Raw genomic sequence first — 27,905 nt, forward strand, 5'->3', positions numbered from 1 at the left:
AACTTGTTAAGACACCGACAAAAAACTATAATTGGATTGACTTTAAAAGTAAGGGCAATCTTAAGACACCATCAGACAATATGTTTCAAGCTGTACAAATTATGGAGAAATACTTCAAACAATTGCATGGAGACAATTTGTCAAATGAATTACAAATATTTAAAAAACTTACAAATACACTAAGACCAAACATCGAACATCTCAAAATCCCAACAGAGGTTGTTCAGTGTTTAGTACGAACTCGCACGTACATTCGCCTCAACAATTTGAATAGACAAATAATAGACAAACAATTTAAGTCAAGAGATAAAAAAAAAATTAAAAAGTTTTTAAAATGATACAATTATTATTTATTAGTAGTTTGCAATTAATGTAAATGTAAAATTAAATAAAAAAGTTCACATTTATTTAGAAAATCAGAAATTATTTATATGATGATAAGAGAGGAATTGATAATAGGCGCAAGCCGACCGCCATTTTATGCGTATCAAATATATTGCTGACATACCTGTTTTATTTGTCATGCGTGCAACGACCGAGAGGATGCGCTGTTAAGTGTTTTCACGATTCGCAAGCGCGCGGCGTTTAAGCCACGCCTACTATTCGCAATTCACCACCGGCCGACGGCGGCGACGAGTAATCGTTCGGGAGCGCCGTTTAGGCCTCGGTCACACGAACGTTTTACTGACGTACGTTACGACGGACGTCATAACGTCCGTTGTTGAATTATGTGATTACTTAGCAACACGGTCACACACTTGACGTCCGTCGGATTTACCGTCCGATACATGCTGCGACGGACGTAAATAGCGTTTATCGGACGTCGTAGTTTATTATTAGATATTATCGACTCGGTCACATGAACGCTGTTTTGACGGACGTTAATCGTGGAAATCGTGAAAATCGTTCAATAATTATTGCAATTATTGCTGAATTTCGTCTGTTATATAGTTTAAAAATGGATGTAGAATTATTAATAACAGAAATAGAAAAACGGCCAGTTTTATGGGATGTAAGTGACGACTTTTATAAAGATAGGAATAAGAAAAATGATGGATGGATGGAAGTTGCAACTATTATATTTGAACATTTTAGTGAAAAAACTCAAACAGAACAAAAAATAATTAGTAAGTATCAACTGATTTCTTATTTATTTATTTTAATATGATATTATTAATATTAAGTATATTAATTAAGTATTAATTAAGTATATTACTATTAACTATAAAAATAAACATAGGTACTTATATAATATTTTAAATTTTTTCATTCTGCCATGCCACTTGTCCTAATTCACTACTGAAATAATTTGCTAGTGCATCCCGATACCTGTTAACAGATCTATTTACGTTGAAGTTATTATCTAGTTCGATGTCTTCCATACCAGTCACTGTTAGAGAATCTTCAAAATCATATCCATCACGTGCGCGAACGAAATTGTGCAAAACGCAACAACATTTTACAATATCAATTACTAATTCTACATCAACATCTATTGGGCGGTGAAATATCCTCCATTTATTGGATAAAATTCCAAACGCACACTCTACATGGCGCCGTGCACGTGAAAGTCGATAATTAAAAATCCTTTTATTGACTGGTAAGCATTTTCCTGCATATGGTCTTAACATATTTGTTGACAACCCAAAGGCTTCGTCGCCCACAAATGCATATAGCATAGGTATCTGAATACCATGTATTAGATTAGGTTTTGGAACATTTAGAGAATTATTTTGTAGATGCTTATGTAAAGTTGAGTTTTTAAAAATTGTAGAGTCTGAGTCCTTTCCAAACGAACCGACATCAATAAAAGTGAAACAATAATTAGAGTCAACCACCGCTAATAAAACCACAGAAAAAATTGAAGTGTTTGTAGTTAAAGTATTGAGACGCACTTCCACGTGATTTGATGACTGATGTGTTTTCCATCAATAGCACCTATGCAATGAGGAAATTGTGCTCGTTGTTGATAACCTTCGGCGATGTTCAGCCATTTTTCTTCATTTGGTGTTGGTATACATTCATCGTGCATAACTTCCCATATTTGCAAACACACTGTCCGTATAATACCACATAAAGTCGATCTACCAGTTCTAAATTCGTAGTGTAAATCTTGAAGACTGTTTGTACTACCCAGGTATCTGCAAATAGGATATGTGGATAAAAATATAAAATAAATATACGCATACAAATAACAAAACCACAAAATCAACCGAAAATATAACAATTAAAATTTTTTACTTTATTCTAATTTAAATATTTCATAAACGTTAACTTTTTAATCCCAAAATATTCTACAAAAATATTTAAATGTAATAAAGGATTGAAAATTACAAATAATGTACCACGTAAGTAGGTTATTCTGTAACCAAAAAATCTCAAAAATATAAACACACAGTTTTTTTTTTAGTTTTTTTTATGTTCATATTTGGACGAAATTACATATAAAATATCCACATAACAAACCGTCCCAGCTCAGAATCGTTTTTCTTATACAATGATAATATTATATCATTGAATACAAATTTAATACCATCCATTAAACAGTGACCCACTTGTAACCTACTGTACAACAGAGTGACATCCACTTACCCACCTTTTTTTCTATATGTTTTACACAGTACAAGATCTTATATCAAAATGGAGAAGTGTACGCGATAATTATGTCCGTAGTTTAAAAAAACAAGAAGAATGCAATAAGTCTGGCAGTGGTCGAAAAAAAATACAACGTTACATTTTTGAAGAACAGCTCTCATTTTTAAAAAAAAATAGAGAACATCGTCCCACTGCTAGTAGTATTCAATCAAATTTAAACGAAGGAGATGCTGATGCAACACAATTGTCAGATGATATGGCTATAGCAGATGAAAGTTTAACAGATGTTCATTCAAATACTGCAGAAAAAACTGTTTTAACACCTACACCCACTAAAAAAAAGAAAATTAACTTGGAAGAAAAACTAGCTTTGTTTTTGGACTCGAGACAACAAAGTAGTTATGAACCAAACCGAGATACTGATGATGAGGACCTAAACTTCTATAAGTCAACATTGCCATTAGTTAAGACATTGAACATGGAACAAAAAATGCAATTCCGAATTCTACTTATGCAGCTTCTCCAACGTATAAAGCTAACCAATAACACACCTCCATATTTCCAACCACCCGTTCCAATTTTCAACCACAATTCTGGTGTACCGATATCTACATTAAATCATAGTTATAACACTTCTATGCCCGTGTACCCGTCTACAATACCGGTGTACAGCCATGACGAATTGGCACAAACAAGTACAGCTCGAACAATTTCACCGTTGTCTTCAAACAATTCCGTTACTGGATAGTTTAGCCAGTTTTCTCCAGACGAACAAAACTTAGTATCAAATACGTCATCGAATAGTATGTAACTTTCAAATAATACACAAGCTAATGTTTAATTTTAATTTTTTTGTTAATCAAATGCTAAGGAGCACAAATAACATACTAAAAGGTTTATTGTTTTTTTTTCAATTTTTCATTAATTATAATTTTAATAAATGCAAATATTATGACTAGTTATTTAATGTAATTATAAATGATAAAATAATATAATTATTTATTTTGTATATTTTATTATTTATTACCTCAAAGTAACTGCCAACATCTCTTCTGCTGGTATCGCAGATCTCATAACTGTATCTTGACGCATTATTTTCGTTTTAATTTTATTGAATAGTTCGTAAGGTAACCTAACCTCGGGTCGATATATTGGAAACGTAGTAATCGGTACTCTTGAAACCGATGGTCCAGGCCAAACATTTTTATTGAATTCCGAAGTACTGACCAAAGCCAATCATTCAACTATTCCGCAATTATTTTATAATTCGATGCATTTATTGTGGCCAGAAAAAGTGCGTCACGACGACGTCCTACTGTTTTTAAGTGATGCGGCGCCTTATATGGTGAAATCCGGGAAATCAATTCAAATATTTTATCCTAAAGTTATTCACGTTACTTGTATTGTGCACGGACTTCATCTTATTGCTGAAAAAATTCGGGGAAATTATTGTAAAGTTGATAAAATCATCGCAAAAGTCAAAAAATTATGTGTATCGTGTTGCAATATTTAAAGATAAAGCGCCCAAAATTCCACTACCGCCAGCACCTATTTTAACAAGAAGGGGGACGTGGATAAGAGCCGCTGTTTATTACTGGAACACCTTGAAGTTATTTAATCTATTGTCGACTCTTTGGATAAGGAAGACGCTATTTCTATTGCAAATTTACAAAAGTATTTTTATGAAGCAACCCTTGCGGCAAATTTAGTATTTATCAAGTCACATTATGGATTTTTACCTGATACCAATTACCAGTCTTGAAGCAAAAAATATTTTACTTAGTCATGAAATCGATGCAGTGCAAAATGTTAATTTGAAATTGTGTCAAGTCCCTGGTCCAATTGGAAAAATTGTTAAAGTAAAAATGAATGATGTTCTGAAAAAAAATATTGGATATCAAAGTTTAATTCGAATTTCAAACATTTTAAATGGCGAAGAAACTTCAATGGACGAACTACCCGAAAATCTTAGCATAAACGATTTGGTCTACTACAAATACGCTCCAGTTAACTCTGTCGACGTTGAAAGGTCATTTTAAATGTTCAAAGTTCTTTTGGCAGACAACAGACAATCTTTTCAGTTTGAAAATATAAAAAAACATTTGATCGTTCAATGTAATTTTCAAGGTAAAAGTATTATAACAATTAAATATGTAATGGCTAAAATTATTTTTACTAAACCATGGGTATTATTTTTTTTTAGAGTCAGAAGATGTAGAAAATTATGAAAATTAAGAAAATGAAGTAAAATGTATAAATTAGTATTAATGTAATAAATTAATAAATAATAAATAATAATGTTAATGTATTATGTATTTATTATTTAAATAAAAAGGCTAAAAAAAAATTTTAAGTGCATATTTTAATTGCATATTATGGGGTTTTTTAGTGCATAAGTGCTTGCATATTTAGAGCTTTTTTAGAGCTTCAAGTCCTCTGCTCTAATGATAATGTTTATTTTACTTTTACATTTTTACGTAATACCTATGTCTTGATTATTTTACTGTAATAGGAAGTTAATACCTAGTTATCACTTGTCAACATTTAACGTTTAAGTCGTCAGCCGTTTGTCGAATATTTAACTACCTATATTAATATATTATACCTACTGCGTCTTTCCTAGTTCCGTCCGTTTTATTCAAGTACTAAAATATCTAATCAAAATCAATTGAAGTAGGTAAGTAATTTTTAATTATATATATTACATGTATTATACATATTAAATTATTATTATATTTTTTATATATTTAATAATATATATATATAAATAAATAAATAATAACTTAATGTGAACAATTTTCACTAAAAATTGGGAATGTTTAACACATTTGTTATTCGTCATTAATTAATGACATACATTTATTAATATTAATCAATAATCAATAGTGACATAAACAACTTTAAATGTTTACACTAAAAACGCATGAAAGCATGAAGCTTTTTAATTACTTACGACTTAACTTAGTTTTTTATACTTTGCTTTTAACTGAGATTATAACACAAACTTCTTTCAGATTGAAATTATGGGTAGAAAGCTCAGTGGTTGTGCTTACCAAAAATTGAGTACAATTAAAAAAGATGGAGTGAAAAAAAGTATGAACAATAATATGAAACTTGATTTAATGTTCCAAGGTAAGTTTAAGTTTGGATAATATTTAAATTGTTGTGTATTATAGTTCAACTGTTAAACAAATTATTTTCATTGAATAAACATAAATAGTACATTTATTTTATTTGTAAACATTTTTTTAAAAGAACGTAATATTAAGAATATTCTAGAGAACAAATTAATGCTTTATGTTTTAACATTTTTTTCATGATGTACTATTTACACTATAACAGTGGCGTGTTGACGGTGATTTTGAAGGGCAAGTGCCCGATCATTTTGGGTGGGTGGGTAAGTGGTGAGTGCTGGATTTAGTAAGAAATATTGTTGTACAAAACTTACTACATTTGAATAAGATACAAGAATAAGAATAAGAATTAATAACATCATTAATAACTATACTAAGATACTCAGTAGTACAGCACCGCAATATTGTGAATAACAACACCAAACATTGCTATTTAAAGCATTATCATTTAGTTGATATTTACGTGGTAACTACAAGTTACAACTGTACTCTATATACTACTGAAGTAGCTTATAAATAAAATCGTTATCGTTCAACGGGTTTTCCCAAATCCCCGCGACCTGCGTTCGACCAAGAACAATATTTATTGATGTCTAGGCACGGTTGTATAATATTTTTCTATTTAAACGTAATGTCATTATCGTAATCGTATACAATATATTTTATAGTATGTAGTGTCTATTCTCTAATAACTCTATTCCTACGCGGTACATTTTATTATCGAGTGCCTACGGGCTACTGTCAATTATTAGTCTTATGTGTTTTCAAGTTTCAATTGCCATTAGTTTTGTGTAATGCGCTATGTTTATTTGAATATAATATAATATTATTGATACTTCGTGTTTAAATAAGTTATTAATTAATATTGATTTACTACAAATTTTAAATGTCGGACATTACAAAAATGTGCGTTTGTGGAGCTTTACATATAACTAATTGGAAAAAACATCTTGATTTTTGTAAAGCAAGAAAAACTGTAATAAGATCTCAGTCTATAACTTCTTTTTTTTCAGCCCCAAAAAAGGCTCAATTGGAAGTAGAGACATTGGACTCTTCTTGTTCAAATGGTAAGTACCTATTAAGTATAATAATTTTTTATAAATATTTTAATCAATTGTGTAATAAATATAGGTAATTAAGTAATATTATTAATTTATAAGACTTACTTTTCACATTTTTTTTTTATTTATTTATACATAATGTTCATTTATTAAATATAATTTATAGGTAGGTACTAGGTTTTAGGACTGAGAACACTTTTTCTAATAATGCTGAAAGTGCTGTTAATTTTTTTTCTTAATACTTTTAAATAACTACTTAAGAGTATTACTTAAGCTATTTTTTTTTAAATTAGTTGAATCCAGGAATGTTATTGGTCCAGGAGATTTTGGTAAAGTGGTGGATAGCATTGAAGGTGATGCATTGTTCGATTTCAATAGACAACATCAGTTAAATGTAAATGTTCCAGGTAAAATGACACATCATTTATTTTATAATGCTACATTCAACTAGGTATCTGATAAAATTGTAAAGGAAAGTATTTTTCTTTATTGATTTGTTATTTCTTGTGCTGTAGCAATTCAAAACCAATGTGCCAGTACCAGTCAAGAAATGATCCACACAGACCAGACTCAAATGGCAATTAGAGCAGCAGGTATTTTAACCATAAAAAATAAGTATAAAGTAGTAAAGTAGTATAGTAAATTTAAACTACACTTTTTTGCTTTTACTAATTAACTAAATTCAACGTGTGGATTTTAATATCAACACAGACAAATCTGATGTAATGATAGATGTCAATGAACAATAATGGGTGATCTTTTATCAAAAAACACTCATTATTTCATAAAGTATTGACTTTTTTCAAAATATTTCTTATACATAATTTTAAGTCAATACAGAACAACCATTTTCTTTATAGTATATATATATTTTTTCAATCATAATTTATTAAGTCTTTTTACATCAATGTAGAAAATTAAATTTTGGTCTTGTAGTTTTTGAGTTATAGGCAAAAATATATATATTTTTTTTTAATAAATGTTATTCCATAATGAGTGTTCAATGATAAAAAAAATTACCCTGTATAGGTGTAGTTGTAATGAACCAGACACATTTTCAACTAATCTTTTTTTTTATATAACTAGATTTTTAAGTCCATGTCTTATAATTACACAAAATTATTTAAACTAACTTTTTATTTAACTTAGTTGAATGCGGGGATATTATTGGTTCAGAAAAATCTGAAAGAGTGGTGGATAGCATTGAAGATGATGCATTGATGGATTTCGATAAACAACATCAGTTAAATATCCCAGGTAAAATGACACATCATCTTATAGTGCCACTGCAGAATAGATTTAATCTATTAAATTTAATTTATCTACATTTAATCTATTCTGTGGTGCTACATTCAACTAGGTATCCGATAAAGTAATGGGAATTATAATTGGTAGAAGATATTTTTCTTTATTGTTTCATTGATTTGCTATTTCTTGTGTTGTAGCAATTCAAAACCAATGTGCCAGTACCTGCCGAGAATTGATCCAGACTCAAATGGAAATTACAATAGAAGGTATGTTAACAGTGTGGTTTAAAACATATAGCGACCCACAATATCAATGAATGACCTTTTTTTTTTTTTCCATACAACAGAAAATTAAACTATTTTATTACATTTTATGTAATTACGAAAAAAATGTATAATAAGTATAATATATAGTATTTGACACGGCCGCTGGTAAACTCGTAATTGTCATACTCACAGATAAGGATTGACGATAAAACTGAATTTGAACTTTGAACATCAACGAAAAGTAATAGATGATTATATTTTTGTATTATTTAAAAAAATAGTGCGACCCACCAAAAGTATAATCGCGACCCACTTTTGGGTCGCGACCCACAGTTTGGGAACCTCTGTTTTAAACAATGGTTCATAAAATATTTTCTGGTCGAAGATAATTATAAAAATAATGTAAACACTATTTTATTTTTTTCAAATACCAATAGAAATTAAAATATTTATATTATGTTCATAATTTCTACTTTTATTTTTAAATGGGAATATTGCCTTAATAGTGATGTGCAAATAGTCAGTATTTTTAAAATTTGTTTTCTTACGTATTTTGTTTAAAACTAATTTATTAAATTGTAGTAAAATGTAATAATTATTGATCTCATTATTAATTACTGATATTTATTGCTGTAGGTGATTCTGATGGCGCGTCAATAAACATGCACATGCTCAATGAAGTTACAGCTAATTTTGAAAGGTACCCAAATGACCCAGCCTTGTTTGACTGTTCTCAAATAACTAGTGAATATTTGGCACATATGATTTCCATTGGGCCATGTCAACCTTTAGCTTCAGATATTCCTGGTAAATTGTTCCCTAAAAGGAAGCAAAACAATATTGCTCGGTCATTTAATAACAGTTACTATTACAAAGTATTACCTGATAAGTCAACTGTAAAAAGAATTTGGGTCTCCTATTCACCTTCGGTAGATAGAGTTTATTGTATTGTCTGTAAACTATTTGGAACAACTAAAGGAAAAACAAATTCACTGGCTAGAGAGGGGACAAATGATTGGCAACATATTTCTACTAGATTTAATGAACACGAATCGTCTATTGATCATTTGAACTCTATTATAAGACATTCCATGTACGTTAAGAATAATCGAGTAGATATAAATGACAGTCGACTAACTTCAAACAGCAAAGTAGCCGAAAATAGAGAAATAGTAAAAGTTATCATTGAAACAATTGTTTATCTTGCAAGACAACATATTCCATTTCGAGGACATGATGAGAGTGTTACTTCATTGAATCGAGGAAACTTTTTGTAAGTCATTAAGTTATTAGCCAATCACCATCCTATACTCTCTCATCATATTGCAAAAATAGAAAATTCTACAAAAAAAAATCGATTAACCTTCTTATCAAATATTACTCAAAATACGTTAATTCATATTCTCGGTGAAATTGTACGGAAAAATATTTTAAATAGTGTTGCCAAAGCAGGCAAGTTTTCAGTGATCATTGGTACAACCACTGATGTGGCTTGTTTAGAACAGTTCTCCATGATTTTACGTTTTGTTGATGAAAGTGGTCAAATTAAAGAAAGACTAGTAGCTCTGGAAGTAGTTGATGATTCATCAGGTTAGGTGTAGTGGCAAGTATGGATTGAATTGGAAATCAGATCCGATTGCTCAAACATATGACGGTGCAGCATCTATGCAAGGACAGTATTCGGGTGTTCGCTCATTGGTACAGCAACATAATCCAAGAGCGATTTATGTATGGTGTTTTTCTCACGTATTGAATTTAGTTGTTGTTGATACGTGTGATAGTTGTAAAGAAACACGGAATTTTTTTGGAACTGTTCAGTCTTTAAAAGAATTTATGAGAGCTCGTAAACGTACTGCCCTTTTTTTAGAGCATCAAAAAAAGTTTTACCCTAATAAGAAACCTTTAAGAATGAAAACTTTTTCCACCACCCGCTGGACTTCACATCATCGGTCACTATTTGTAATTTTTGAGAAGTTCAAGGCTATTGTTGCAACACTCGAAGATTTGTCAGAATCAATTGATCGATTGTGTAGTTCAACAGCTAGTAATTTACTTAAGAATGTCACTTCTTTTAGCTTTGTTACTGCTATTTTTTTAATGAACAACATTTTTGATATTACTACTCCATTATCGACATATTTACAAACTCCATCAAATGATTACATTCAAGCATTAACAATGGTTGATATTGCTGAGCAAAGATTTTCAAAATTGAGAACACAAGAATCAGTTGATACTGTTTTACAAGAATCTAAAGAGTTTTCAGTTGAAAATGAACTTCACGAAGTAGAATTTCCTGAAATTAGGCAAAGGAAAAGGAAAAGAATGGATGATGAGAATACTTCTGATGAAATTACAAATAATGCAGTGGATTACTTTAGAACAGATGTTTATTTTTTATGTGTTGACCAAATTAAGGCTTCTTTGACAGTACGGTTTAAAGATGCTAGAGAAATTCTGAAAGACTTAGCATTTTTATCTTACGAAAGACTGTTAAAAGTAAGCAATGGAGATTTAGTGCCTAATGATACCTTTGATTCCCTTAAAACCTGGATTCCTGAAATTGATAAAGATTCAATTGCAATAGAATATAGAAATTTTGCTATGAGTTTTAAGAAATTACAATCAGGTATATGTCCAAAAAACTTACACGATGAAAATGATTTGATTAATGAAAATACAAGCGATGAAGATGATTCCGAATATTCCGATCACAGCGAAATGGATGACAAAGACATATCACATGATAATTTTAAAAAAATGGCATCTTCTTCGCAAATATTTAAGCTCTTAAACTCATTCAATTTAGCCTCATCATTTCCTAACTTATATGTGGCTTACAAATCATTGTGCACAATACCAGCTACTTCAGTTTCAAGTGAACGTTCCTTTTCAAAAGTTAAACTTGTTAAGATCCGCTTGCGTTCAACTATTGGTCAAGGTAGATTGGAAAGTTTACTGCTTCTATCTTGTGAAAAAGATCTTTCTGACAACATTAATATTCAAGAAGCAATCGATACATTAGCAAACACTTCATCTGTGTTAAAAAAAGCTTTAATGTTTAAATAATATTTGTTATAGGTAATAATAAAAATAACCAATTTTATGTAAATATTATTCATGTATATACATAATATATTTTAATCTAAATATTATGTTTCTGTTGTACTTATTTAAGTTATAAACTAATAAACGCATGCAGTTTAAAAAGTGGTTTATGATAAATGTATATATTTTTTATTTTCCAGGTATTGGTATGTGGCCTTAATATAATTGAGTGTACATTTTTATAGTAATTAATAATTCAACAAATTACAGTATTTTAAATAAATAGATACATTTTTGCTATGTATATTGTACATGTCACATGGGTAATGCCGTAATAGCCAACGGGTAAGTACTGTGTAAGAGTTAAGGGGTGGGGTCAGCAGTGGCGTATCCAGAATTTTTTATAGGGAGGGAGGGGTCACACACTATTAAAAATTTAAAAATAGCAAAAAATAAAAAAAATTATAAAATACTGCAATAAATAGCAAATACGGCCAATGAGGGGGAGGGGGGCATGGCCCCTGTGTCACCCCTGGATAAGCCACTGGGTGGGTGGTAGGTCAATCAAAAAATTAATTGCCCGGTAAAATATTTCACTTCGCCACGCCACTGCACTATAAGAATAGTAATAATGGAAATTAGTTGTAATATAGGTAACATAAATTACCCTGTTTTTAGGAGTACAACAAATAGACACCGTTCATACCGTTCATACTGTTGCCAGTGAAATAATCGATAATATAGGGTAGGTAATTTATAGATATGTTACATATTTATACAGTTATACTCTATGATAATTTATATTGTTCTTATTATTTTTTCTATATAAAAGTTATGTTTACTTAGAATGAAGAAAATAATGTTTATTGATTATTTTATTTGTTCAAGGCATTCAAGCAATGAATTTATTGATTCAGTAAAAAGTTCACCACTTATTGACCAATCTTCAGTGAAATGTAAATCCATTAAAGAAGATCATGTTGGAAATGAAGGTTTAGAAACTTAAATTGCCAATGAAGTGAACATTTTACAAACGCCCAGTTCGTCTGATGTGCCAGAGTAAGTAATTAAATTTATAATTGTACCTACTTAATAAAATTAATAAGAAAATATATAATGTTTTTTGATTATTTGTTTGTTCAAGCAATGAATTCATTGATTCAGTAAAAAGTGTGAATGTACCGCTTATTGACCAATCTTCAGTGAAATGTAAATCCATTAAAGAAGATCATGGTGGAAATGAAGGTATACGGGCCGGAATATATAATAATAATATACGAGTCCGGGCACCAAACTCTATTTTTTTACGCCACTAACACCTAGGTCTATAAAATATATTATGGAGGACTAGCTGGGTGTGTAGTGGTGTAATAGCTCGTACAGCAGTGGTCGGGAAATATAATATAAAAATGATAATATGATAGTGCTATGCGCCCTTCTGGCACATCAGAATATAACAAATATATTTAGCCCTTATGGCATAATGTAGTATAATAATAGTTGTATGGCCCTTATGGCACGACAGAATATAATAAATATTGTAACAAAAAATATAAAAAAATATAATAAATAACTCACAGTAATTTGTGGAGCGCAGACTGGCCAGCTGGTCCTGAGCTATATCGACATAATAATAATAAAATAAAATACACTGGCGATTCTCGCCTTACAATAAATAATACTAGCCAAAGGTATGGTGATTGGCACCGCACAATACAATTGAAACGTGGCGATTCGCGCCCGAACAAATATAAAATAACTATTTAGCCTTTAGCGATTCGCGCTTTTTAAGACAATATTAATTTAATTTGTTACAATTTAATTAGGCCCTTCTGGCACTAATAATTATAATAAAAAACAATATTTGCACTAATTTATTTAGACAATTATTAAAAATAATATTTTTTGTGCGCGTTGAAACGGTCGGAACAACGTACGGGAAGCGACAAAAATCACGGCGGCCGTGTTAAATAATATTTGCGTAGACGGCGCGGCGGCTGGCGATAACGTTTAATCTGCATATTATATAACTCACAAGACACATTCAATACAAAAATAAAACAATACAAATAAAGTGATATGTGTGTGAGACCAGCTGTTCCTCCGTGACTAATGATAATTACCTTCTTAATATATTACTTGCTACCTACTATGTTGCGGCGTCAACAGAAGGTTTTGAAACTCAAATTGCCAATGAAGTGAACATTTTACAAACACCTAGTTCTTCAGATATGCCAGAGTAAGTAATTAAATTAAGAATTGTACCTACCTAATATTATTAATAAAAAAATTAATAATATTTGCATAACTAAATAGGTACTAATTTTATTTAGTATTTTAGGGTTAAAATAAAACCATTATTTTTGAAATTTATTTTTAGTGATGATCCTGCTTTATGGATATTAAATGAGGTGACCAGAGATTTTATTTGCAGAAACGGATTTAATCAGAATTTGGATAATGATTTTTCACAATCTAAAACACAATACCAGTATATACGTCAAGGAAAATTTAGACCTCATAATAGGTACCTAAGTAAAGATTTATTTAAAACAGCATTAATTAATGGTAAAACATGTCAAAGAGACTATCTTTGTTACTCAGTTAGTACTGGTAAAATATACTGCATCCCATGTTATTTGTTTGGAAATACTGCCAATTTTTCAAGTAAGGGATTTTCAGACTGGAAACATCCAAATAAAATTAATACTCATGAAAATTCAACTATGCATAAAACCTGTACATTTAAAATGAAGCAGCGTTCATCAGATTTTGGAAGAGTAGACTTACAACTTACATATAAACTTCAAACCGAAACTGATTACTGGATCAATGTGCTCAATATAGTTTATTCTGTTGTTAAATCATTGTCTAGTCATGGATTATCATTTAGAGGCGGAGATGACAGTTTTGAATCTTCTGGCAAAAATAATGGCAATTTTATAATGGCTATGAAACTTATTGCTGAGTATGATCCCTTTTTATCAAAACATATATTAAATTATGGAAATCCAGGTAAAGGAAATACATCCTATATGTCATTTTTTACTTATGAACAATTTATTAAAATTATGGCTGAGAAAGTAATAAGTACCATAGTGGAAGAATTTTAATCTTTAACATATTATTCGATTAGTGTTGATTCGACACTTGATATATCAAATGTTGACCAGTTATCATTTGTCATAAGATATCTAAATCGTATTGGAGAACCTGTTGAACGGTTTTTGGGGTTCATGGAAAATATTGGACACAAAGCTGAACCAACAGCAGAAGCTATTTTTTCCACATTTAATAAGCATAATATTGATATTAAATATCTTAGAGGTCAATCATATGATAATGCCGCGAATATGTGTGGTGCCTACTAAGGAGTTCAAGCTCGAATTAAGTTAGTAGCACCACTTGCTGATTTTGTTCCATGTTCTGCTCACTCGTTAAAGCATATTGGATTGTGTGCAGCTAGTTGTTGTAGTGTGGCAAATAACTATTTTTTATTTGTACAAAATTTATGTGTTTTTTTTTCGTCATCAACTCACCGTTGGCAGATACTAAACCAAAATGCTGAGTCAACTCTAAAGGGACTTTCAGTAACTAGATGGTCTGCTAGAAATGATGCATGTCAGAGTCTTAACAAAAATTGGACAGCTGTAAAAAATGGAGGAGCTAGTAGATTCTGATAGTGAAAAACCACTTACACGTAGTGAAGCCAGTTTATTGCTACGAAATATGAATAAATTAGAAACTGCATTTATGACATCGCTATGGTGTGATATTCTTCAAACATTTAATAATGTAAGTAATAAATTACTAACTATTAAAATAAATCTCAGTTCTGTTGTTGGATTGTATAATACACTAATAGAATATATTAAAACATTACGAACAATGTTCAACATCTATGAAAAATTGGCTCAAGACAAATTTGAAGAAAATGTTCCTCAGTTTGAAAGAAAAAATAGAAAAAGAAAAAAACAAATTGATGAAACCAATGAACTTAACAGCTTGGCAGTTCTTCCTATAGAATCGTCAATAACTTGTAAACTAGATTTTAATGAAATTATAAAAACGTTCGCTGAAAAACAGGCAAGGAGAAAAAATATTTAAGTTTGTTACAGTTAAGTTTTTTTTATTGCAGTGTTAAACAAATAAAATGATGCATAATATAATATTATGATTATATGTATATTATACCCCAGATAGCAAATTTACGTTCTGAAAATATCACAGTAATGTTAAAAAAATAACATTGTTGTTTTTATAACATTTCCAGATGGTTCTAAGAACCTTTTATAACATTCTCTTCGAGTTTTTTGGCCACGGAAATGTTGTTCTATTAATATTTTAACATAATATTATTATAATATTAAGCCCAACTTATTGAAACATTATTAAAATGTTACATAATAGTATCAAAAGATGTTATATTAACTTTAAAATCTTGATTTTATAATAATGTATATTATATATATGTTACAGTTAAAACCCGAAAACCGTCGAAACTAGTTGTAACTAGTCAAAACTAGTTTTCACAAATCCCTTTAGTCACTTCTGTTTTTAACTAGTTAAAACTAGAATTAACCGTAGGTTTAAAAAGTCAGTAAAAACTAGAATACAATTACGAAGTACCTATTCGAACTCGTACTACATAAAACGGACGCGACCACAGATGATCTATAAATATTGCTCGATAAATTCAACCGGCCAATTATCAAATCAATTAAGATAACTCTAACCAGTTATCCATCACTTAGATACGATGACTTCGGCCGATTATACCTACAACCTACCACAATGTTAATAATAATTAATACGATATTGAACGATATTGACGCCGTGTTTCGCCAGTGCGATTGTGTTCGTCGTAGTAGTTGTACTTACGTGTTTTTGTCGCGAATCGCCCGTTGCCTCTTCTTTTTTTTTTTAATCGCGTTGACGTTCGCCAATATTTATAGTACACTGTCACTGTAAATCTTAGTGTCATGTTAGAAACTGAAAGAGAAATGAGTACCCGAGAACGGTTTACTAAGAAGCTTATGGAATCGATGGAAGGAAAAAAAGACAATCATTATAATGTCATGACAAAAGACGCCTATGCTTTTGAAAGAGGTCGAGGAAGCGATATCGGCAACTAAAAAAACCTCTGCTCAATATAGAAGGATAAAACGGTTCAATATTTTGGAATTTGGCGATACAAAAAAGCTGGTAACTCGTGGAGAGGTGGTTAAATATTATTTGCCAATGGAAGACATTTTTGATGTCATTGATTTGTCACATATCGCTGTAGGGCATGGAGGGAGAGATCGTCTGAAGGTTGAAACTTCAAGAAAGTACGCCAACATTACCACAGACATGATTAATATTTATTTGTCTCTCTGTGAAACGTGTCAGAAAAAGAAAAAACTTGGAAAGAAAGCACTCGTTTCGAAACCAATTTTGCACACAGAGTTTAATAGTAGATGTCAAATTGATTTGATAGACATGCAGTCACAACCCGATGCACAGTTTAGGTTTATACTTAACTATCAAGATCATCTGACAAAATTCGTTCTGCTCCGCCCTTTGCAGACCAAACGTGCAGAAGAAGTTGCGAGCCATTTATTAGACATATTTTTAACCTTTGGTGCACCGGTTCTTCTGCATTCAGACAATGGGAGAGAATTTGTTAATAATGTGATTACAGAGCTAGCAGAGCTATGGCCGACGTTAAAAATCGTGCACGGAAAACCAAGGCATTCCCAAAGCCAAGGCTCCGTAGAGCGTGCTAACCAAGACGTGGAGCGAATGCTAGCTTCTTGGATGACAGACAATAAATCGACTAATTGGTCTATAGGATTAAAGTTTGTCCAATTTATGAAAAATAGAGCACACCACTCTGGGATAAATATGACGCCTTATAAAGCAATGTTTGGGGTGGATCCAAGAGTGGGGCTCGTAACTTCTAACCTGCCCGATGATATGATTGCTAATATAAACGTCGAGGATGAACTTGAAAATCTGATAAGTACCGAAACTGGACGTGATAATAAGATTGAGAAGGAAGCTGCAGGTAAATGTTTTTATTATTTTTCTTAAGCGTTTATAAGTGCGAATATTGACGAAAATCGTCAAAATCATGAATATTTGATAATCATTCTGTAGTTAAAAATGTATAAACAATTTTTTATTAAAAGCTAAGAAATGAAAATTTAAAACCAGGTTGTCCATAAGTGGAGCTTAGAATAATTATAAAAAAAATTGATGATTATTAAATTAAAAAAATTTTACGAGTGTTTAAATATTAAATATTATATGTTTCAGAAACCTCGTTTATAAGTACAATTAGAAAGGATGCTCATGCAAATTTGGAAAAACAGGCAGCCCGAATGATGACTCAATCCGGAAAAAAATTTCCTGCAGTTGATGTTGGTGTCAACGTAATAATCCGCATTCCAGATGTGGACAAAGGCGAGACAGATCATCCCAATCTCATCGGAGTGGTGTTAGAAAAAACAGAGCACGATCTATATAGAATCGGGAGTAAGGATGGAATTCTAGAAAAACTTTATTGTAGGTGCGTCCATATTATCACTGTTTCATTCACCAAATAAAATAAACTTAGTAATTTGTTAATTAGTAATCAGTAAAAATTGTTTCAGGTCTGAATTTAATACTTGTGAAGAAAAATTTATCAGAGAAAATCAAGTTCCAAACCAATATATTTCCCTCCGTGCAGCCGCAACAAAAGCATCGACAGGGTCAGGGCAAGGATTTGTAAGATGTACATGCAAAAAATCCTGTGGAACAAATCGTTGTTTATGCAAAAAAAATAAAATACTATGCAATTCTAAATGCCATGACAGTTTGTCATGTCAAAATAAATGATACCTATAATAAATTCTTATAATAATTATTATTCTATTATCTTATTTCTACTTTTCCCTACCTAGTTAAAACTAGTTTAACCTATCAATATAAACATGACAGATTTTCTCTAGATAATTCTAGTTTTCACCAATATATTTTAGACATATCTAGTTCTATCTAAACAAAAATAAGTAAAAACTAGTTTTGACTCCGATGGTCTTAGTTAATTCTAGTTTTAACTAGTTAAAACCAGAAGTGACTAAAGGGATTTGTGGAAACTAGTTTTGACTAGTTAAAACTAGTTTCGACGGATTTTGGGTTTTAACTGTAACATATATATATTTATATATAATAGTGGCTCTTTCCCCTGCTCACTTCGCTCACCAACCAACCTGACTATAGTCTATAATATAATTATAGTTATTTTTTACAATCTTATTATTTCAATACTATAATGGTTTAATTCATGAAAAAATTTGGTATATTAGAGATACATATTATAATTTATTGATACTTGAGTGAACAATATAATTATATGAAACAAATTAATGAATTTGTAAGACTGTTATTAGCTGTTAACAGGCCAGTCAATAATATACCATTATACACAATCATTATATTTAAAACTGTTTTTGGTTATATACCTTTTTATAAAATAATACAGGGTTTGTAGAAATAAGACATTATTTATAATATTAATATGTACACAGCATCTCAGCATAATGTAAAAGAATATGTAGAAACTATAGAAGTTAGCACAGTTTTGTGCAACTAGAATAAAAAATGTTTACACTGTTTACTATTAAAATTCATAATAATAATAATAATTCCATATTAATTTTAATATACAAATTAACCTAATACAATTTAAGAAAGAATGAATTAAATTAATTTTTCCTTTGAATTATTTTTAGTAGTTGCTTGAAGTCGGTAAGGAGCATGTGAGAGCCAAATTCCCAACGGTTCATCTATTTCTTTGTCAGTGTGTGTTTTGTATTTCATGTGTAGTCGTAATGCATCTGAAACAAACATTTTTTTACAATAATTAATAGATTGTATGTAAATAACATCAATATTGTTAAGCAGTGTCCAAGGGGGAGGAGGGACATAGTTTTTCCCACCAAAATGTTGATAGTTGATAAGTACTAAGTAGTAATTAAATTATTTTTATTTCATATACATTATTATTATAATCGTTTAAAATCTGACTGTTTTGTGAAAAATTAAATTATAGGTAATAGGTATACTAATAATATGACATTTTTTTGAGCTATTGGTATAAGTCAGACATTTTAATTGCAATGACTAATTATCAACAGTGGTATATTTTCAATATAAATTATAAACAATTAATTTATGCTCACCTAGAATCAAACGGTAGCAAGCCAAATTTGTAAATGATTTTTTTTGTTTAAAACCATATAAAGAATAGTTAGCCAAAAATGTGTCATCAAACATACGACCCATAATTCTCCTAACACTGTTTCTAATATCTTTCTTTCCAACAAATAAAGATATTTTACTAACCTATTGGTAGATCAAAAAATAAAAAAATATATTAATGTAGTTATTATAGCAAAGAAACCATGTTCTGAAATATATAATAATTACCAAAGATTTTCTTAATTCTTTATCTTGAATTTTGTTATGCAACATCAATAAGTCTTCATCATTTTTTATAGAAAACAATGATTCTATGTCTACATCGTCAGATATTATAGTTGTTCCTGATGAGTGGTTCATAATTTTTTCAATATTTTCATTTATAGAGTAGCATAAAACCTTTAATGCTTGAATTTCGTATTTCAAAAAAGAGAAAGATGTAAGCGATATGTTATAAAAATCTGTAAAATATAAAAATTATTGGTATATTATTTTAAATATTAAATAAATCTATATTCATTTTAGTTAGTTTGATAGTAACATATAGTTTTAACGAATTACAGAATGAATACCCAAGGAAAAAAACCCAGTTAAAAGTTAAAGACACGTAACATGATATTATTTAATAACTAAATTTAACAAATTGCATACCTAATAAATCTAATTTTAGATTTTTTTATTAAATATAAATTTAATACATCCATTATAATAACGACTAATGGGGTACACGAGACACCTGCAATACAGCTGAGTTAATTCCCAGGTTTTTATCAAGAATTTACAATTAAATATAGAACTATGTAAGTATAGCTAAGTACAAAACTTGACTCAAACCAGTCAACATTTCAATAATGATAAAACTACAAATAGAAATTATCTAGACTGTAATACCATCTTCGCTCAAAATTGTTTTTTATTGTACCTATAGGTCGGTTTCATTGAATTCAAATTTATCATTCCCATTACAGTAACCTACTCAATGAAATCTCTACCTCCTACACCTACTTCCCCATTTTATACATTAATCATTTTTATAATAAACACGTGCACATTATTGTTAATGGTAAGTAAATAGAAAAACTAAAATGTTACCTGATATCATATTTTGGTTTTCAACAGGATATTGTAGTTGGCGCTGAACAGAATTGTTATTAACTGTTGAATCATTTAGATTATTAAATTCTGTTAAATGTAACTTGTTAGTAGCTTTAGATTTATCAAAATTATTTGTATGGCTTTTGTTAATATCAATTTTTGTGCTTACTCGCCATGGTCCACTAGGCGATGTCATAACAAAATCAGGACTTGGAATCGATTTTTTCGGTGTTACTTTCAATGGAGATGTTACATCTAAAATTAATTATCACTTTACTATAGGTACTAAGGTACACATAACATAAACTATTTAATAAGTTTATAATATATTAATATTCAAGATAAAATGTATTTGATGCATTACAATATATTTAATGTATTAATTGATATAACTGGCATTACCAAATTACTGTTCTAAATTGTTTTTTTGTTTCACAGTCCATGTTTGATCTTTATCAGAATCATCAAAAATGCTAAGGTTATCACTGTCAGAATCATCGGATATTTGATTAATGTTAGAATGCGATTCAAATGAATCTGAACCAATAATATCTGAAACAAAAAACGATTATTACTTGAAAAATAAAAATAATATTACATATTATAGTGGATAATATATTATATACCTTTCACAGGGTTATACTGAGGTGGCAAACTTGAAGAACTTGCATGTAGATTTTCTGAGTTCAGTTTCACTTTTTTGGACGGTTTGCATTTAGGAGATAGTCTGCGTTTTAAATCATATTTTGGTATGCCATTAAAATTTTCATCTTCAGTACATGATATATCTGATTTTATCATGGCTTTGAGTAATTTCGATTTAGCTTTATCTAAAGAAGCTATAACGTAAATATATTATGTAATTATACAAATAGATTTTTTTTTAATACAAAATAAGCAATGTACTATCGTCTTTTACTAACTATATGTTTTTGCAGAGATTTTTCGTACGTTGTAAAAATAAAAATCATTCTGGTTTGGCTTTACTCGACTTTCGATTATCTTTTGAGAGTTTTTCTGATTTTTTGGCCAGGCACAAGTATTTTTTTTAACCATGTGTCAGGTACAACTGACACCGTATTGTCTTCAGTAAAGTTTACAATATTCCACCCAAACATTATCTAAATAATCAAGAGTTAAATTATTTATTGATATTTATTAACTGATTTTTACAAACTAATGGCCTATGCTGCAGAGTCGTAGGTATTTAAGATCAGAAGAAAAAAAAATTGTTTACAATTTAATAATGCTTTAATAGGTATTAGTGTATTACACTATTTCAAATGTGTATCTGATTTAAAGGGCTCCAAACATTTGTTTTCGGTCTGTCCCGCACATAATAAAGCAACAAATGTATTATTACATACCTACTTCCATGATTGTGAGTATCTGGTTTAATTTGAGGAAAATTTACTGATTTATTAGATAGTTATTCTTATTATTATTGTTTAATATATTTTAATTTTTGAAGAAGATATTAAGTTAAAAACAATAGAAATAAAGTTAAATTAAAACGAGATTATCTCCATAAAAGATTAAAATATTAAGAAACTATCCAGTCAATGCACAGAACACATTGTTTATAAAATGTAGAATATGGTATAATATATAGGTACCTATTTGACCTCAACTAAACCAAATCTTATATATTATGCGCAAGATAGACATAGAAAATAAATATTGGTGTTGCAAATCCCTTAAATTTAAATGAAAAAATTAGTTTTAAATGATGTCAGTATGTATTACTGGCATGGCTATGTACTTGCCATCATGAACAAATATCATCATTTTTTTTTTATGTCACCTACAGTCCAGCATTTAATTTTTTTAGATAGTTTTTGTACAACAAATGTATCTAATATTGTTGAGTTAATAGGGCTTTCATATAATGCTGATTTTATTTTAAATTGTTGGCCAATTATTACTATAATACCATCATCTCTTAAACACAAATTTAAGCATCTAACAATATCTTTATTTTTGGTTAAAATATAACTATTTTTTTCTTCTTGAATTTTAATTTTAATAGTTTTGTATAAAAGAGTATAATATTCAAGACCATTTAAATTGTCTGGTAATGGGCCATTGGTATGTTGATTTTTTAGTACCGGTTTTTCTTCTAGCAATTGTTTAAATGTATCTTTATTACTATTGTTTAAATTTATATAATACTTTTCATTATACCTATTAAAAACCTGCTGTAAAGGTTTGTCATGTTTTCTCAAAAATGACTTTAGCTCTTTCATGAAGTTTTCAAAAACATAAGTGGAACAGTTATTCAAGCGGACACGGACGTTTTGGCGCCGCCGTTTGGGTGCTGCCGTTTTGGCGCCAGCTAATATTTCTATATAATATTTAAAATTACAATTTTGTTAAATATTACAATTTATTTGAAATGAAAATATAGTAAATAGTTAGCTATAAAAATGTACTTAAAAATTTATAAATATAAATGATTGGTGTATAATCCAAGACGAAAAAATGTCAATCGACAATAAAGATCGCACGTTATCTATTGTGACTGTAATAAAGTAAAACGATAAAAGCAAATCATGCGCTGTTCACACGCAATACCATTAGATCATATATTGCATAGAATCTACAACTTCGATTAGAAAAGAAAGGTCGCGAGTTATCTATATATGATGATAAAAAAAATATAAGAATAAAATAAAATTTGGTGTTCACCTGATAGTTCGGTGTCATTTTTGTCTAATACAGTATACAAGCACGCGGTTTAGTGAAGTGTTCAAAGTTTATACACAGTTATAATTTAAAAATGGAGAAAATTCAATCGAAACGTGATCGAGAAATGCTTGTAAATGACGGTTACATGTATATTTTTGATAAATTTAGTGCCGACAAACAAAAAAAGTTTTGGAGATGTCGTCAAAAGAATGATTGTTTGGCAAGAATTCATACAAGTATTGACAACTTAACGATTTTAAAAAAATCTGAAAATTTACACACGCATGGTTCTGATGCTGCTAAAGTTGAAACACAAATTGCTATTACCAATATTAAAAAACGGACATTGTCCACAATGGAACAAACATCATGCGTTATCAATGAATGTACATCAAGTCTATCACAAGCGGCAAAGGTACTAAAAAAAAAATTATACAATATTACTATACAGGTTGATTATTTAATCATAAAATACTCGTTATTTCGTCAAATATTCACTTTTTTCTTATTCAAAATATTTTTATATTTTTACATTTTTATACTAGGGTGTTCTTCCAATTAACGATGCATTAAAAAAGCAAATCAGAAGAAAAAGGAGAGTTGCTTAGTTTGCTCCACCAGCACCTTTGGATCTGATTTCATTAGAAATACCTGAAATGTATCAAACTTATTCGCCAGAAGAAGGTATCCATGAACAATTTTTATTAGCTGATAGTGGTAAAGAAATTAATAGAATTTTAATATTTGGAAGACAAACGGGATTAAATATTTTGGAACGTTCTAAGACATGGTTTGTTGATGGAACATTTAGTGTTAGTCCTTCATTATTTTAGCAAGTATACATTATTTTGGCAGAAGACGTAGGTGGTATTCATCCAATAATATACGCACTATTACCAAATAAAAAAGGTGAAACTTATCGCAAATTATTTACGATGTTGATCGATCTAAATCCAAGATTATTACCAGATTCAATTTCTATTGATTTTGAAATTGCTGCTATTAGTGCAACTAAAGAAGCGTTTCCTCAAGTAAACGTACATGGATGTTATTATCATTTAACCAAAAATTTTCGGAAAAAAATGGGAGACATAGGAATGATATCGAATTATAACAATGATGCTAATTTTTCTGTGATGGTAAAAATGATAATTTCATTAGCATTTGTACCAATTGAAGATCTGGACGTGGCAACAGATTTGCTTGCTGATGATTTACCTGACAACATTGTTCCGTTACTTGAATGGTTCGAAGAATATTATATAGGAAGAAAAAATAGAAGAAAAGTGGGTCGTCGATCACCACAATTTCCTCCAGAAATATGGAATTTATATCAAAGGGTGTTAACAAACCAAAACCGCACAAATAATCACGCTGAAGCTGCTAATAGGCGTTTAAATATTCAAATGGGGGTTACTCATCCAACAATATGGTCATTTATAAATTGCCTTAAAAAAATCCAAACAGGTAGAGACGTATTTTATGAACAATTAGTTACTGGTGGAAGTCCACCAAAAAAAAAGAAGAAATACATTGATAATGATAAAAGAATTTTAAAATTAGTGTCTAATTATGATAAAAACAGAATTTTATTATTTTTAAGAGGCATTGCAAACAATGTTTCATTAGGGTAACTATTTTTAATGTAATAATATTTTGACTATATTACCTTGTAATAATGTTTTAAAACTATTTATTTTTACTATATATTTATATTTATACTTTGACTATTTACCTTGTAATAATGTTTTGAAACTATTTATTTTTACTATATATTTATATTTATACTTTGACTATTTATTTATATTTTGACTATATTATCTTGTAATAATATTTTAAAACTATTTATTTTTACTATATATTTTTGATATAAATTCTATTAGGTTAGTTGGCGCCAAAACGGCTAGCGCAAAACCGGGTTAGCGCCAAAACGGCAGCACCAAAACGTCCTAGACCGTATCCAAGGGACCATACCTCAAATAATCATCACAGATGTGAAGTATTCCATGAACGTTATGTGAAACAAATTCTTGGCCATAAATGTTTTGAAAACTCTTAACAAAGAAATCTAGTAACTCCTTTGCAAAATCAACAAGAAAACTATAATTTGGGCTCCGAAGAATAAGCATGGCAATATTAAGTGTCATAAAATTTGTATAACATGCTTCACTAATGATATTTTTTAAAACAATTGGTCGGGTATATAACAAAAAAAACCGATGCTCTGTGGCCTTCCACCTTGAAAGTTCTTGTATACTTCTACCCTTCCTAACAATTACAGAAGTGATGTAAGAATTATGTTTCAAAATTAATTCTGATAATTCATTGATTTTTCTTGCCCTAATACGTATACTCAATGGACCCTTATTTACCCAAAGCATTAACAATTTCTTCATTACACCAATATTTACAAGGTGTAAATAATCAAGGCTAAATGAATAAACAGCATCAAAATTGGGCAACTCTGCTAAATTTGAAATTGTGTTATGCACGTGAAAATCTTCATCCAGAATGTTAATATAGGATATATGATCTCTACTAGAAGATTTCACTCTTGTATATGGGAAACATACTCTACGATCTATGTATTCGCCTTCAATCTTGCAACGAGTACAAGAAGAAAATCCACTATGCCCTTTTACTTTCAAGATAAAACTTTTAGCAGGGGAATCACAACAAAAAACATTAATTATGACATTAATTTTAACAGAATTTATCATAATACCATTGGATGTAAGTTCATTAGCTTCTACGACAAAATCTAACAGAAAATCATTGCTACAACGTGGTTTTTCCAGACCATAATAAAGTCCTACTAAAAATACTTGTTTTGGTAATGGAGACTCAACTTCAATGTAGGCTAAAATCGGCCAAAACTGATTACTACTACTTTTGGAAATTGGTAATCCATCTATACCTATTGCAATTTTTACTTCAGAAACGTTTGTGGGCAAATTCAATTTAATACCATTAGCTAATCCAAAATGATGATAGAGACCAGGCTCAACTTTACGAATATTTTTTGAAGCAGTAGGTGTTTTTAATATAGTCCTACAGTCAGAAGGTAGATTATTAAAACACAGTCTTGTAAAGTATTCGAATACAAGTATTTGAATACTTGTATTAAAATACTTTTTGAAGTATTTTTTGGTATTTTAAATACAATTTTTTTAAAAGTATTTTTTAAGTATTCTGAATACTTTTAAAAGTATTTTTAACAAAATGTAAATACTTGTATTTAAATACTATAAACTTGATATAAATAATTATTTTTGAATTTTTTACAAATATTAAATTTGATTACAATAATGTATAATTTTGTTTTCGTTGAAACGATATTGCCAAATGCCAATATAATTACCTATCTATTAGTAGGTAACTAATAAGATATTGCAGTTATGTAAACTCAATGTATTATTGTGTATCAAATTATTATCGTTTATACCCATTTGATTATTGTTTATTATTGAATACAGAATAGAATAAATCTATTAATATACTTGTTATGACATATCAGATTTATAACCTAATGGCTAATGTTGCTTATCCAAGCTGTCACTAATATAATTTAATAATTTATATTATCGGTGCTAATATCATATGTGATGGGTTTCCCATATTATTATTTATTAAAAATGTACGACTATTATAATATTTTAGTATTATACTATCTACATTTATGGTTTTTCTGAAATCCAATGGAATATAGGTAGGGACTCCGAACTAGGTATAATATTGTATGGCCATATCAACAGTGAAGGCTAAAATATTATTTTTGTTTATCATAAACTGTCTAACAGGCTTATAGTTACTGTTACAATTTAATTTCTACGACCTTATTTTGTGTTCACAAGACACACCACACACGACGCACTTTATTATTTTATAATTATTATCTGTAAGTGTTGTGCATCGCGGCCGTAGTGCGTTTTTTTTTTAACATGGAGGTGGACAAAGACAGATTGCCGTGGAATGTCTACAACGAGCATTTCAAAATAATTAAAATTATCGATGACCAATTAAATCATTTAAAGTACGAAGTAAAATGTTTACATTGCATTCGATCAAAATCTCTAACTGCAGATACGAGATCACCTTCAAATTTGAAAAAACATTTGACAGTAAGTACTATCTTCCAATACTTAACAGTTAACATACCTACATTTTATTATATAGGTACCTACCTAGTACCTACATAAATTTAACATAACTTCTCGTATTTTGGTTCGCTATTTGGGCTTATAATATGTACTGTTATTTTTATGATAATCATAACAGTTAGGTACCCACTTTTTATTACTAAAATTAAAAAATAATTATACAAATTATATACAGTTGTACTTATTTACTGGCTACATGCCTACATAATATAAGATAAAATAAAATATACCTAATAATTAAACCTATTCAATATAGGTTTAGAGAAGGTCATAAGAGAATTAACACATAGACAAAGGGTGGAGATATTAGGGAATGAATCGATATTAGCGTATGCAGATGATTTAGTCATATTAGGCAACACCAGACAAGAAATCACACAA

General features: G+C 29.6%; 4 protein-coding genes across 4 annotated transcripts; 3 read left to right on the forward strand and 1 right to left on the reverse strand.

Moving 5' to 3' along the window:
* Positions 1 to 1,256: 1,256 nt before the first annotated feature.
* Positions 1,257 to 2,032, reverse strand: LOC111041832 (protein ALP1-like). The gene is made up of 2 exons (XM_022326274.1): positions 1,939 to 2,032; positions 1,257 to 1,840 (listed from the first exon to the last, which is right to left on the reverse strand). The coding sequence occupies exons 1-2, from the start codon at positions 2,030 to 2,032 to the stop codon at positions 1,257 to 1,259; spliced, it is 678 nt and encodes a 225-aa protein (XP_022181966.1).
* A 3,586-nt stretch (positions 2,033 to 5,618) lies between these two features.
* On the forward strand, positions 5,619 to 14,106 carry LOC111041833. The gene is made up of 7 exons (XM_022326275.1): positions 5,619 to 5,727; positions 12,031 to 12,097; positions 12,241 to 12,344; positions 12,517 to 12,605; positions 13,443 to 13,591; positions 13,733 to 13,955; positions 14,035 to 14,106. The coding sequence occupies exons 1-7, from the start codon at positions 5,619 to 5,621 to the stop codon at positions 14,104 to 14,106; spliced, it is 813 nt and encodes a 270-aa protein (XP_022181967.1).
* A 2,487-nt stretch (positions 14,107 to 16,593) lies between these two features.
* On the forward strand, positions 16,594 to 18,216 carry LOC111041834 (KRAB-A domain-containing protein 2-like). The gene is made up of 3 exons (XM_022326276.1): positions 16,594 to 17,401; positions 17,653 to 17,905; positions 17,991 to 18,216. The coding sequence occupies exons 1-3, from the start codon at positions 16,594 to 16,596 to the stop codon at positions 18,214 to 18,216; spliced, it is 1,287 nt and encodes a 428-aa protein (XP_022181968.1).
* A 6,058-nt stretch (positions 18,217 to 24,274) lies between these two features.
* LOC111041836 lies at positions 24,275 to 25,071 on the forward strand. The gene has a single exon (XM_022326277.1). The coding sequence runs from the start codon at positions 24,300 to 24,302 to the stop codon at positions 24,996 to 24,998; it is 699 nt and encodes a 232-aa protein (XP_022181969.1). The 5' UTR covers positions 24,275 to 24,299; the 3' UTR covers positions 24,999 to 25,071.
* Positions 25,072 to 27,905: the final 2,834 nt, after the last annotated feature.

This window comes from Myzus persicae, unplaced genomic scaffold (genome assembly GCF_001856785.1).
Source record: "Myzus persicae strain clone G006 unplaced genomic scaffold, MPER_G0061.0, whole genome shotgun sequence".
Classification (NCBI taxonomy): domain Eukaryota; kingdom Metazoa; phylum Arthropoda; class Insecta; order Hemiptera; family Aphididae; genus Myzus; species Myzus persicae.

What these genes read in the sequence shown, in the direction of transcription:
- LOC111041833 (XM_022326275.1), top strand. Translation starts at nt 5,619, where the DNA reads ATGGGTAGAAAGCTCAGTGGTTGTGCTTACCAAAAATTGAGTACAATT. An exon ending in GAAATAATCGATAATATAGG is followed by an intron (nt 12,098 to 12,240) that starts GTAGGTAATTTA and finishes TATTTGTTCAAG; the next exon opens with GCATTCAAGCAATGAATTTA. An exon ending in GAGACTATCTTTGTTACTCA is followed by an intron (nt 13,956 to 14,034) that starts GTTAGTACTGGT and finishes AGGGATTTTCAG; the next exon opens with ACTGGAAACATCCAAATAAA.
- LOC111041836 (XM_022326277.1), top strand. Translation starts at nt 24,300, where the DNA reads ATGTTGATCGATCTAAATCCAAGATTATTACCAGATTCAATTTCTATT.
- LOC111041834 (XM_022326276.1), top strand. Translation starts at nt 16,594, where the DNA reads ATGGAAGACATTTTTGATGTCATTGATTTGTCACATATCGCTGTAGGG. An exon ending in GATTGAGAAGGAAGCTGCAG is followed by an intron (nt 17,402 to 17,652) that starts GTAAATGTTTTT and finishes TATATGTTTCAG; the next exon opens with AAACCTCGTTTATAAGTACA. An exon ending in CTAGAAAAACTTTATTGTAG is followed by an intron (nt 17,906 to 17,990) that starts GTGCGTCCATAT and finishes AAATTGTTTCAG; the next exon opens with GTCTGAATTTAATACTTGTG.
- LOC111041832 (XM_022326274.1), bottom strand. Translation starts at nt 2,032, where the DNA reads ATGCACGATGAATGTATACCAACACCAAATGAAGAAAAATGGCTGAAC. An exon ending in ACAATTTCCTCATTGCATAG is followed by an intron (nt 1,841 to 1,938) that starts GTGCTATTGATG and finishes TGGTTTTATTAG; the next exon opens with CGGTGGTTGACTCTAATTAT.